Source organism: Mizuhopecten yessoensis, unplaced genomic scaffold (assembly GCF_002113885.1).
Source record: "Mizuhopecten yessoensis strain PY_sf001 unplaced genomic scaffold, ASM211388v2 scaffold3229, whole genome shotgun sequence".
NCBI lineage: Eukaryota > Metazoa > Mollusca > Bivalvia > Pectinida > Pectinidae > Mizuhopecten > Mizuhopecten yessoensis.
The window spans coordinates 960,204-974,219 of record NW_018404940.1 but is presented as its reverse complement, the minus strand read 5'-3'; the positions used below and the strand labels follow the sequence as shown (position 1 = coordinate 974,219).

The following is a 14,016-nucleotide window of genomic DNA, read 5'->3' as shown; positions in this document are numbered from 1 at the left end:
CCTATGATAGGTCACGGTGTACGGCCAGATCACTCCCCACTAGGTACTCCTATGATAGGTCACGGTGTACGGCCAGATCACCCCCCACTGTGTATACCTATGATAGGTCACGGTGTCCGGTCAGATAACTCCCCACTATGTATACCTATGATAGGTCACGGTGTACAGCCAGATCACTCCCCACAAGCTATACCAATGATAGGTCACGGTGTACGGCCAGATCACTCCCAACTTTGTATACCTATGATAGGTCACGGTGTACGGCCAGATCACTCCCCACTTTGTATATCTATGATAGGTCACGGTGTACGGCCAAATCACTCCCCACTAGGTATACCTATGATAGGTCACGGTGTACAGCCAGATCACTCCCCACAAGCTATACCAATGATAGGTCACGGTGTACGGCCAGATCCCCCCCACTAGGTATATTTATGATAGGTCACGGTGTACGGCCAGATCACCCCCACTGGGTATATCTATGATAGGTCACGGTGTACGGCCAGATAAATCCCGACTAGTTATACCTATGATAGGCCGCGGTGTACGGCCAGATCACTCCCCACTAGTTATACCTATGATAGGTCACGGTGTAGGGCCAGATCACTCCTCACCAGGCATACCTATGATAGGTCACGGTGTACGGCCAGATCACTCCCCACTAGTTATACCCATGATAGGTCACGGTGTACGGCCAGATCACTCCCCACTGTGTATATCTATGATAGGTCACGGTGTACGGCCAGATAAATCCCAGCCAGATCACTCCCCACTGTGTATATCTATGATAGGTCACGGTGTACGGCCAGATCACCCCCACTAGGTATATCTATGATAGGTCACGGGGTACGGCCAGATAAATCCCGACTAGTTATACCTATGATAGGCCGCGGTGTACGGCCAGATCACTCCCCACTAGTTATACCTATGATAGGTCACGGTGTACGGCCAGATAAAAATCCCGACTAGTTATATCTATGATAGGTCATTATGTACGGCCATGATAGGTCACGGTGTACGGCCAGATCACTCCCCACTAGTTATACCTATGATAGGTCCTGCTGTCGAGCTAGATCACTAGATCACTCGCCACTAGGTATATCTATGATAGGTCACGGACAGCGAGATCACTCCCCAATAAGTATACCACTGTGTATATCTATGATAGGTCACGGTGTACGGCCAGATCACCCCCACTAGGTATATCTATGATAGGTCATTATGTACGGCCATGATAGGTCACGATGTACGGCCAGATCACTCCCCACTGCGTATATCTATGATAGGTCACGGTGTACGGCCAGGTCACTCCCCACTAGGTATTCCTATGATAGGTCACGGTGTACGGCCAGATCACTCCTCACCAGGCATACCTATGACGGCCCTTGTCTACGGCCAGATCACTCGCCACTAGGTATATCTATGATAGGTCACGTACAGCGAGATCACTCCCCAATAAGTATACCTATGATAGGTCACGGTGTACGGCCAGGTCACTCCCCACTAGGTACTCCTATGATAGGTCATGGTGTACGGCCAGATCACTCCCCACTGGGTAAACATATGATAGGTCACGGTGTACGGCCAGATCACTCCCTACTGGGTACTCCTATGATAGGTCACAGTGTACGGCCATATCACTCCCCACTAGTTATACCTATGATGGGTCACGGTGTACGGCCAGATCACTCCCCACTGTGTATACTTATGATAGGTCCTTGTGTACGGCCAGATCACTCCCCACTAGGTATACCTACGATAGGTTACGGCGTACAGCCACATCACTCCCCACTAGGTATACCTATGATAGGTCACGGTGTACGGCCAGATCACTCCCCACTAGGTATACCTATGATGGGTCACAGTGTACGGCCATATCACTACCCACTAGTTATACCTATGATAGGTCACGGTGTACGGCCAGATCACTCACCACTAGGTATACCTATGATGGGTCACAGTGTCCGGCCATATCACTCCCCACTAGTTATACCTATGATGGGTCACTGTGTACGGCCAGATCACTCCCCACTAGGTATACCTATGATAGGTCACGGTGTACGGCCAGATCACTCCCCACTAGGTATATACCTATGATAGGTAACAGTGTACGGCCATATCACTCCCCACTAGTCATACCTATGATAGGTTACGGTGTACAGCCACATCACTCCCCACTAGGTATACCTATGATAGGTCACCGTGTACGGCCATATCACTCCCCACTAGTTATACCTATGATAGGTCACGGGGTACGGCCAAATCACTCCCCACTAGGTATATACCTATGATAGGAAACAGTGTACGGCCATATCACTCCCCACTAGTCATACCTATGAGAGGTTACGGTGTACAGCCACATCACTCCCCACTAGGTATACCTATGATAGGTCACGGTGTACGGCCAGATCACTCCCCACTAGGTATACCTATGATAGGTCACGGTGTACGTCCAGATCACTTGCACATGATTTTGACAAGTATAGGTTTTCATGACGTTATTTTTTCTTGCTGATACTATAAATTGGAGTTTAAGTTTTGAATATATAGTATACATATTTAACTCCTCAGATATGATACATTGTTAATAGTGAGTACAAAAATGTATGAAGTTTAGAAATGTCCGTTGCATTAATGGACAGTTCCAGGCGGAACTAAACTGCTCGATTGAGTAAATTGAGAAACTCACGCCCGGCGCAAACGACTCCGAGTATGGCACAGTGGACACAGACAATCAATGTTTTTTTTATGAAAATATCAATTTGGGGCACCTTCGGCCCCTTTTGCCGGGGCACATTCGGCCACCCCGAATGTAACTGTTATTGTGCCAAGTGACGTCACTATTGATAACGTCACCCAATTGACCACAAAAATAATATTTTTACGTCGCAAAAATTAATAAATTTTTTCTGTGTATTCACTGATTTGTTCTGGACTTATTTTCCAACAGAATTGAATGAAATTCCATACACTTATTAGTAAATTGTCTTCTCTATCCTTCATGCCAAACTTGCCCTGGTAGGGGCCAGATTTGCCTCAGGGCGGGGCTCGTCCGGCCCCCAACTCTCTCGACCTAAAAAGTCCAATAATTCCCAAAATATGGTCTTGTTTACGATTTGGTTATTAGTTTATGAAAGACAATACATTTCTTTTCTTAATGACATATATATAAATATGCATTTCATCAGTATAGTACATGCCTTCCATAACGTCTTGAAAAAAGAAAAGGGGCCGTGTTTGCCCAGGTCCCCCCTACACATGTGTTATACATGTGTAGGGGAGACCGGGGCAAGTCCGGCCCCTTTTTTAAAACTATATTATAGTTTACAACATATCATTATCTCAGACATCAGGACGTGTGAATGGCTCCTGAGACGTTTTAGAAAACAAAGTTTCCCAGACCCCCCTTACGGGAGAGGGAAGACCCACTCCCTTACCCTCCCCCTGCTCGCGCTACGCGCTTCGGGGGGGGGGAGGGGAGGGGGCTGCCCTCGGCAACCCCATGTCGGGGCTTACACATGGTAAAGGGGCTAGCTACGCGCCTGACTGGGTATACCTATGATAGGTCTTGGTTTATGACCAGATCACTCCCCACTAGTTATACCTATGATAGGTCCTGGTGTCGAGCTAGATCACTCCCTATCTGCGTTTCCGATGCAATTATAGCACAATATTTGCTTTGATTTCATTCAAAGAGGGCTGAAATCTTCGTTGCCCTTTTTTGATAACGAAGAAAATGATTGTCATAAAAATGTTCTTAACATGCCAGTATAATTGTATACAGCCGAATTCTTGCAGCGCAGCGAAATTAGCTGGTAGCTGCTCTGTGTCTAATAAGGTAAGATCTTGTCGGTCTGCGCAAAAATATCCTTATATATTCTCCGGATCTATTTATAGAATGAGTATGTTTGGGGGAAAACATATGTATTATATTTAACAGCATTGGTCATAAGTAGTTACTATGGTAAGGTAACTTAATATTCAATATCTGAAAGAGATATCTTATACAAAAGGAGATATCTATCAAACAATGGAGATTTATTTATTAATGCATCATATGTCTGATGAACAACAGAAATATTTGGTGTAACACTTAGTGAATGATATATATCAATTAAATTTAAAGATGTATTTATGTATCCATAGTTTCTGTTCTTTTCTTTATATTTGTTTTATTTAAAGATGTCATTATTTCTTTTAAAAGATATCTCAATTATTCCATTTTATTTATATCTACTTCATATCAAATTCAAAGATGTTCGTATTACTTTTGCAACCCTTCTAAGGGTAATATTTGTTAGGTTGGCCTGTGATAATGTTCATATTACTCGTAGGTGAAATCATGGTTGTATAATTTTGGTAGCCGATACTATGATATAATGTTATCAAGTAAAACAGTAGAAATAAAAGATTAAACAAATGATGCCAAAATGTCAACAGTTTGGGTATTAAATAAATTACGTATTATATTATATATTAAAGAATCCTATTCGAAGCGTATGTTAATCGGATAGGATAACATTATACCAAAAATGTTGAGATAGATTCATAAATACAGCTCTCGGTGTCATAACATTGAGTAAGAAAAGGTAAAAATAGTTAGTTTTGAGATTAGATTTGATCAATGAATACATAAATTTATACATGTCTTTAATTCCAGAGATTGAATAAAATCAAAATATCGTATTACACTGTGTTAGGTATGAGTACATAGTTTACATTATGGCAATGATCCACGTACTTCTCCGTTGGTAGTGCTTGAAGCCCAGACTGTGCAGAGACACAAATGTCTTAAGTTCGAGTACTTAATTTAAAACATACGGATTGTACTGATCCCCTTAGTTGACACCAATTTAACATTGAACTTATAAAAAGTAAACGGAGAAAATGTTTTACTTCTCATAACAATGTGACAATTATCAATTCATTTACAGTAATGTCATTGTTCGTTTTAGTGTGTGCTCACATGGCCTTACACAGAGCATATTTACTTTGCATGCACATCGATAATATATATTGTGTGTTTTACGTTTAAGCAGTGTCATTGCAACACGTAAATTGTAAATCCTAAAAATGACTCTAGGGTTTAAAATTATTATACACAAGTTCCAGAGATACCACTGCTATTATTGCTAATTATTAATAACAAGTTATTATCTTGAAATAAAGTATATTTTAGTGTCATGAATCAATCTAATACCAAGTACACATGACGGGCAATCTGTCATTTTATTTGATCAAGTCGCCAGGGCCATTCGCCATAATTATGTAATACAGTACCTCACGGTAGGAAATGGTTAAAATATTACATTTATCTGTCTTTCTCGCGCCATTTATTTGGCAAGATTATGAAACATTTCATCCAGGTTATGATACACAGTTATTATTTATGGCTAGTAGAGGCTATAGTAACACTTGGTAACTACCAATAGAAGTACGCTAAACCTAGACTTTAAACCTAATCCTATTTAGGCGATTTAGGATTGCAGTCTTAGTGTTACGGTTTATACGTACTAATCCACCCCTCATTGTCATCAGAACTAGATTACAAGTGTGCTATAGCTTATGTTGAACATATGGTTATAACTACTCTGTGTGGTTTAAACTTTCGGTTTCCTCCTCAACACTTAAAGTATAGTGAAAGCAGCATTGTTCGATGTATACCTCGTCCCTGATGAGAAGGTAGGTCTGGATTTCAATCTTGAATATTGTTCCTATAGATCTGATAAGATAACTGTTGTGTTTACCTTGGTGTGTTTAATAGTTGAGTCTTATTTCTTATAGATTATATTGTATTTAATGTATACACATAGAGTTTCTCAGTATTATATAAACACACAACACATAGATTAATTGCCTGTTATGTCTTCCCCGTCAAACGAACTCCGTATTGATCACGGGGAGCGCAGTATCTGCGGTGATACAGTTTAAGTACAAATGTCCATGTTTACGCTTTCCATTATGTTTCATTATTTGTTATGAATTGTCGGATATCAGCTGTCTTTAGTGGGAGTTTCTACATGGACGAAATTCAATTTGTCCACTGTATCGTTGTAACAATAGACCGGGGAATGTTAATTGATTGTATCCAGGTACTGTGTGATTATTGAGTGACATACCTGTACACGCAGTGCTCCTGTTCAGCCTCAGGACCACTGCCGGGGCGGGAAGTCGCTCGCCAGTATCTGTGTAATAGTTAATGGAATCTTCACGGTTCGTATTGCTTTTTGATCGAACTGAATGACTGTGACTGGGGTATTTCAATATTGGATATACAACTCGATGACTGTTTTGTGAGTATATCAATCGAATTTTACTATATTTCATTTAATTGTATGGATATCGCAGAGATTGATGTGACTTTCTTAATAGAATCATAAAGATATTCCTGTAAATATGTTTTTCAATCGTTAATTTATAGATAACAATTCACATCCAAAAAGACCATCTAAAAAATAACAGTTATATTTTATTTTCAAGCTACAACCTGATATCAATTATACAAAATAAAGAGCTTAAATGTTAGCTTGAATATTTTGATTATTTTTTCTCATAAATGTATCATTATACATGTTAAATTTATTTTTCCAGCGGTAAACTTTTTAAACGATTCAAATTGTGTAAGATCTATGAGTTTGTCCGCCGAATAGCCACGATCAACTCGCGCTAACGATATAACAAATATTAAAGGAAAGTGATGACAAGAACATTCCCCCCGCAATCAACACCCGTCTTAGAATTTGCTTAAATAGGTATGTTTAGTGTCTTCTGCCTAAACTGAATCCTGTATAATTCAGACACCTGTGACACTTCAATCTTAACTCATTTTCAATAACCCATTTACAATATATGATTTGTATGTAAATTAAAACCTTGTCTATTCATAACATGCATATCGGTTCGGTAAATACAGGTTACACTTGATATACTCAGAATCTCCAAATCATTGTATGAAACCGATAGATCGGTCAAAATGGGTTTTAGGGTAAATGCCAAGTTTAAGACCACGAGGTGTAAAACGTTCACATATCATCAGCAGTTTAATTGTCCACGATAGTTTTCATGGCCACACAAATGTCTGTAGCTCTTAAAAATAATTTGATTGTAATGTGTACACAGTAAATTGAGTCTGAAGTTATCTGATATACAGCTAACAGATTAATGTCTTGTGGTTATAATCCTTTCCGTTAACTCATTGAAACGCTTGTCGCAAAAGCCCGATGCTGACTTGTCAAATCATGGTCAATGTTCCTACTGTTACACAACTGTAGTGTACTCAGGGAGAATGCTCCTGATCTACGTGTTAATCAGCCTAACAATCGAACTATCGTACACTAAATAGTTGTTGTTGTTTGCTTTTCTTTTGATAATTGTGTGTGTATTGAACGTCTGTGTGTTAAATGGTTTCATGACAAGTTCAAGAGCCAATCTTCAGCCTCGTCTTAAAACTAGTTGGTATTGATTTCTTTACACTTGTATTTGTCTAATGAACACTTGTAAACCAAGTAGAATTTTCTTCTTAAAGTCTTTTTGGTATTGACTACTTCAGCCTAGTGTTTGATACAAGCTTATGGCCAGGATTCAAGTATTTAAGGGTTTATAACCTTAACAACAGGTTAAAGGAGCGATTTCGTTTAGAACATTTAAAATATTTTTCGAATAAGAAATAAACATGGTGTTTGGCTTGTCTGTAATATATGAAATTGGGTATTTTTTTTTTTTTAAAAATGGACATTTAACGATGTTTAAAAAAATAATTGTCATTTGATTATTGATGTAAATTCGGCGTTAAGCTAACCAGTCTTTCAGCAATTGGTCAATAGAGTTTAAAACACAGCTTATCCCAGTCTTCTTATATCTACTTACAAAGTATATGGCCTAATTGGATACAAGACCTGCTTTCTCCTGTGTTTCATATTAATTTCATGAACAAAATAAAAAATATATACTCATATAATATATGAAACAATTGAAAAGAAGTCCTATTGAGTAAAACACGATCTGTTTATTATTAAGCAGAGGTACACTGAGTCTGTAATGACTGATCTGATCATTTATTTACACAGTCCTGAAGGACTTGAGTTACATAGTTCCTCAGAAAACGGATACATTTGGTCATTTATCACTTTATGTGTATAACATTTACTATTATTACGATAATTTCAATCAATAATTGAAGCGTTTTACAACATATCGTGTTAAAACTGAAATCGATCGACACATGAACAAATAACAGGAAAAATGCATATAAAGTGTGTCCATTTAAAGCTGTGCTTTTTATTATCACAAACTGGTTATGATCTGAACATAAATCAATTATTTAAAATGCATACAGTGTGTGTATAATATTGCATTACTATTACGCTGGTTAGAATACCAACATTTAACCTCAGATTGTAGCAGTACAGTTCCCCAAGGTCACTGTCTAACATATACCCAATGTGGTTGAAACACATACAAAGACTTATATTAACCTATACCCACTGTGGTTGAAACGCTTACAAAGACTTATATAAACAATTACTATTTTTTTACCATGGGGGATTTGTTATCGTTAATTTTTTAATGTCATGAACAATAAATAACCATACAAACGAATGATATTATTTGAGTATTCAAGTGAATTTAATGGTGGAACAAATCATGGTCAGTAATGATAGGTAAATATTGATAACATTCGCGTGACATCAATTTCGGCAACAAAAGATAAGTAGGAGTAGGCAGGTTATTACAGGTAGTGATAACGTACATTGACTATGTTAAACAAATTATGATCGTTCAGGGTATGATTAATATGGACGATACCGTTTGCATTATGTCGTCTCAATCCAGATAGTCAAAGCTTTATGTTATTGTTTATAAAAAATACATATTTTAGTCAGTTATAACATCCATAAACTATAAGATGTCGACACGACTGCAAAATAGCTTCACTAAATATTTTTAATGCTAAAATTCTTCGGGAAAATAATTTGTAGTTATGTAAATATTTGCAAGAAGATTTGTTATTATTTAATCAGTCTTTAAATTGAGTGAACACAGTGAATATTGTCGATTTTCTCCTTCAACGTCAAAAATGACGAAAATATAGTATAACCTCATTTTGAGCGGACTTCATTTGAGATCCAGTAATGGTTCATGTCATTCGTTGTTTGTATGCTGATTTGACGTGAAAGTAAATGGTATAATTGTATCATTTTCTGAGATGAGCGACCTAAAGAAGAGAGTTGCCATCTTTGGATCGGACATCCTGTCTGTCCATAATTATACGGACCACATGGAAGACTACATTTTGTCTCCAGGTTTTTCGTGGTAGATCAGTGATTCTGTCAATGGTGTTGAGCCTTCTTGTTCTTCCAGTCCTTATGCCGATAAAGTTGGGCTGGATGAGCAACTTCTATGTTGTTCTTCTGTATAGTTTGGTTCTCCTTGATATATCATACTCCTGTTAAATTTGTCCTAATAAATTTGTCCATACATAAACTTATCACTGGAATGACATAAAACTGAAACGCCTATTTAAAATGTTTTTTTTTGTAGGTTCAGAAAGCAAAACAAAGATATAATTCCGCTGCACCATGTGATCATTTCGTGTTAAAAACTAGCCCATATTAAAGCTATCCATTCCATCTATATAGTTGGTTCTCATCTGATGAGAATCCGCCCCTTTTGTTCAGTTTTCATTGATAACAACCCTTCTCACAGTAGAATTATACAGGAATTACCGTAAATGAAATGTAGCCATTAGGTAAACTCTGTCGGGAGAAAAATATATAAGTGTTACTGGTGTATTAACAATGTAATTAAAATTGTCATGGGAGTTTCACCTTTAAAGTATCTACACAGTTAAAAGCGAGTCGTCTATAATAAAACACTCTGGAACTCTTCGAATGCCTCAATGTAAGCTTCGAAGGATGGCAACTTTGTCGTTCTCATGCCTTTTATGCCTTTCATGTTTTGGCGTTGATTACACATAAAATACATTCTGGGATAAGCAGGAATCTTGGCATATATACAACTTCAATAATTAATCTCTCAAGGTTTTGTGCTAACTCCAGGACGCCATTTTGATCATGAAAACTCATTACAATTCTCATTTTTAATTGAATGACTATAGTACAGCTCCTTGCTCTATACCATATAATTCTTCAATAAACCACCAGACATTAATATATGATAAACATTATATACAGTTGAATAAAAAAAAAGTAACAATAAAATTGCAAAATACTGTCCGAAGATATTCCATAGATTCCAGATTTAAAGTTTGGTGTTTGGGCGGACTATGTTAAAAAAAGAACTGAAGAGTTGTTTTTCTTCATTAATTAATATTAGAATCCAGATTGAACCCCGAAGTGTGCTATCCATTACAGTGAAATAAACAAGACTGCAGTCCCAACAAGAAACAGTAATACAGTATATCATGCCACACTGACAACTTCAGTGATACATTTCAATCAATGCTATCCTAGCACTAACACTGAGTTACTGTACTTGCATATCGACCTGCTGGGCCCCTGCCATCATCTACATTGTATACAATTGGTTAATTTACACCTTTGATCAAATATTCATTTGAAATCATCATGGTGCAACACATTTTGATAATGCCACCTGACACAGTAAAGTTGTGATAACGTTTCTGTGATGGCGTAATGAATAAAACATTGGAATTGAGGACCATATTTACATATACTCTCTCAATGTTTTTATTAATAATTGATTTTCAACCGTGAAATACCGCAACAATAGTCGATATCCAATAATGGATTCTGATCAACAGAACGTGAACCAAAGGCCCGTGGCGATTATTGTAAAAGTGTATGGGGTAGGTAGTCTAATATAATGTATCTTTGTATCTCGCAAGCAAAACAGGGACGAACTAGAATACCTATTATTATTTGGTTTGATATTATCTTCCTATACATTGTATATGTAAAGTTAAGTCTGCCTGCATAATTCAAACTTATACACCAGAACCTCTAAAATCTGACTGCGGCTGCTTAAAGGTTGATTTTGATAATTGGTTGGTGACAAATTGTTGTCAATACGAAGCAAGAGCTTATAAAGAAAAAATCAATCCTAAAAACACATTAATCTGATATGTCACAAGGAATATGTAGCCAAGAAATGATGATCAATGTTGACATCGTTGTATTTATATTTCAAAACTTTGCCTAACCCTTGGTTAACTCTAACCAGCCTTTGAGCAACTAGACGATGTAAAAAGAAAAAGAAAGCATCACTTTAAATGCCTCAGTTTTAATCCTGTACAGTATAATATAGGAACACCCTGAAAACCATTCATTATTTGCGATATGTGTATTTTCACGCGAATATTAGAGAATAAATGGGATATCATTGCGTATATTATTTTATTCATAACTAACAACAGTTACAGTAAATGAAGCGTTATTTCTCGAATCGAAGTTCTTGCGATTATATCGTTAACACCACTCTCCTTTAAATGAGTGTTCCAGAAAAAAAGAGGTTCTGCAGTAACAGCACTATCTTTATATATCGATTGTTACGTTATCTAGTTTATTATTTTCCTGTACAGTGATATCGCTATAAGAAGCAAAAATACGGCTCTTTAAAAATATCATAATTGAAGCTTTATGATAATGGATAATATTTCTGAACAATGCGTGCACCGAGATCTTAACCCTACTTTGTTAACTTTTACCATAGCCCAGACAGGTGACCTGACGGTGTATCACTACTATTGTATTTAGGGAGAAAGCAAGGCGACATTAATTGATAATTGAGGGAAGTACAGTTGTATTCATATAAATATATAGGTTTGTATAACTCTGTTTGCTCACGCCCAAGTGACGTGCACACACTCACGTTAAATATAATCACCTATATATTTATCGATTGAACAAGCAATTGATCAGTGCAGTTATTTGTACTGATCTTTAATGACAAATAGAAATCACGACAAACATTGAAATTAAACATTAAGGTTTAGCGACAGGATTGGGAAATCAGTTTGATAGTTTTACTCATGTAAAAGACTAATAACGGGGTCTGGATATATTTCTGTACAGGAAAGAATTGAATTAAATCACAGCATGTATATATATACGAGTATCAATGGTGACAAAACGGCAACGAATAAAGGCATTCCATATATACAAATGTACATAATATATAGTGCTGGGGCTAGGACACTAGGACGGTATTAATTAGGTAATATTCACACACAATCGTTTACGTATACACCCCTGCGTTCAGATTATGGAATAACAAGATGTGAACTTAAACAGATTGTCATTTATGGCTGTCTACTATTATTCGATTTAAATACCAGACCGGCGTGACAACAACCTATTCTGATATTTGATGAATGACTTCTGTTGAAAGCGTCTAACCTAATATGTAATTTTCGCCCTATAGGTTATTGGTATAGTGGTCAAATTAATATTGGATAACAATGGAGGGACTCCTGGATGAGGAGCGTCCCGAGACGCCCGCCGAGAACTACGCTGATATTCCCAATGAGGTAACCATCGAGGAACATGCTGAATTTCCCTCTGAAGTACCCACCGAGGAACACACTGAAATTCCCTCTGAGCTACCCATCGAGGAACACACCCAGGAAGACACACGACGAGTACACGAACATCAAGAGAGAAAATGGATTAAACCGGTGCTAAAAAAACCTAACAGCAGGCGAGAGTCGATCAAACTAAACGTGCGTGTAATATCCCCGGGGTTAGACATAGAGAAGGATTTCGAAATTCCGCATAAAGTGTATCGCGAACCAAACAGCAGACCTACCGTGAACGTAAGATGGAGTTCTAGTGATCGGTCGGGGATACGGTCACGTGAGGGTAAAAGTCAATCACGGCCACAGTCTCGACCGCATAGGCGACACACGGTATCTTTGCCGAACCCGCCTTTTGTTGTCAACAATGATCCGACAGATATTAAGTATCGTGAACTGGACGTAGAAACACATGCACGTTCGGAACATGTAGACAAAAGTGATGAAAGTGCGAACTCATCGGAAGAAATAACGACACCTAAACCTGGGAAAAGACTTCAACGGAACAGCATACATTCAATTCATTATACCCCAAGGTTACCGAAGCCACATAGGAGGATTATTCGCTCCAATACTATACCAGAGTTTTCGTTAGAGAATATTGATATCAAAAGGATACATGAGGACAACTTGGTACGGAGACAGTTGGAACTATCTCTGAAACAACGCAGTCACACCGTGCCTTTTGAGGTTTCTTCAAAACCTTCAACCTCGCTTTGGAAACAAATTGACAGATGCTCATTACTGCTTAAGGGCAAAGATCCGTTTCTCTTTGATAAAGGGTCTACAGATGACATAAAGGCGTCCCTTTCAGACGCAAGAAGGAAAAGTGTGACCCAGTCAGGTTTGTGGCAGCTTGCATCTTCGTCTGTTTACGAATTTAAGGCCCAAAAAAGTCACGACTTCAGCGACGTAGCCATGGCACTTGTCACCAAACAGCAAGCTGTCGAAAAGATGCGACATAAAATAGAAAAGAAGATGGACCTTCCAGAAGGCAGATTTGCACGTATAGCGGCTTTGAAACAGAAAATGAATTCCATAGAAAGACGATTCAAAACAATGAAACTTATCAACTCTTCTTCTAAAACAATAGATACTAAGATAGATGACTTTAACGAAGAAGAAGATCATCAACCGAAATTCTCAAAACCAGGCGAGGTGAGTTGCTTTGTATTTCATTTACAAATCAACTAATACCATATATGTCATTGAATTCAACCGTCATTGCGCAAATTGTTAGTTTCAGTTCAGAGCTAATTGTATTTAAAGTATTGACGTGGACAAATTATCAATATGGTTACACATACAAAGCAACAGTATACAGCTTCCAGATAAATGAGAACATATCGATAGTACTCATCGTTATAACCCTGTACACGTTGTGTTGTTTTCATAGTTAGACTCGATACATTATATCTGTAATGAACACTGTCCTTGTGCATTGACGCATAGTTTTTTTTTTT

The 14,016-nt window shown here is 37.8% G+C and overlaps 1 protein-coding gene across 4 annotated transcripts in view; it reads left to right on the top strand.

The window, feature by feature from the left end:
- Positions 1-5,618: 5,618 nt before the first annotated feature.
- The window catches only part of LOC110447141, a 42,648-nt gene continuing 34,250 nt past the window's right edge, over positions 5,619-14,016 (top strand). For 3 of the 4 annotated variants that reach the window (XM_021492619.1, XM_021492620.1, XM_021492617.1), the window contains exons 1-2: positions 5,619-5,682; positions 12,403-13,711. In XM_021492619.1, coding sequence (XP_021348294.1) covers positions 12,440-13,711 — 1,272 coding nt within the window. In that variant the 5' untranslated portion in view covers positions 5,619-5,682; positions 12,403-12,439. Of the gene's footprint in view, positions 5,683-6,170; positions 6,294-12,402; positions 13,712-14,016 lie in introns of those variants that run through there. The other variant, XM_021492618.1, reaches the window with a different exon arrangement.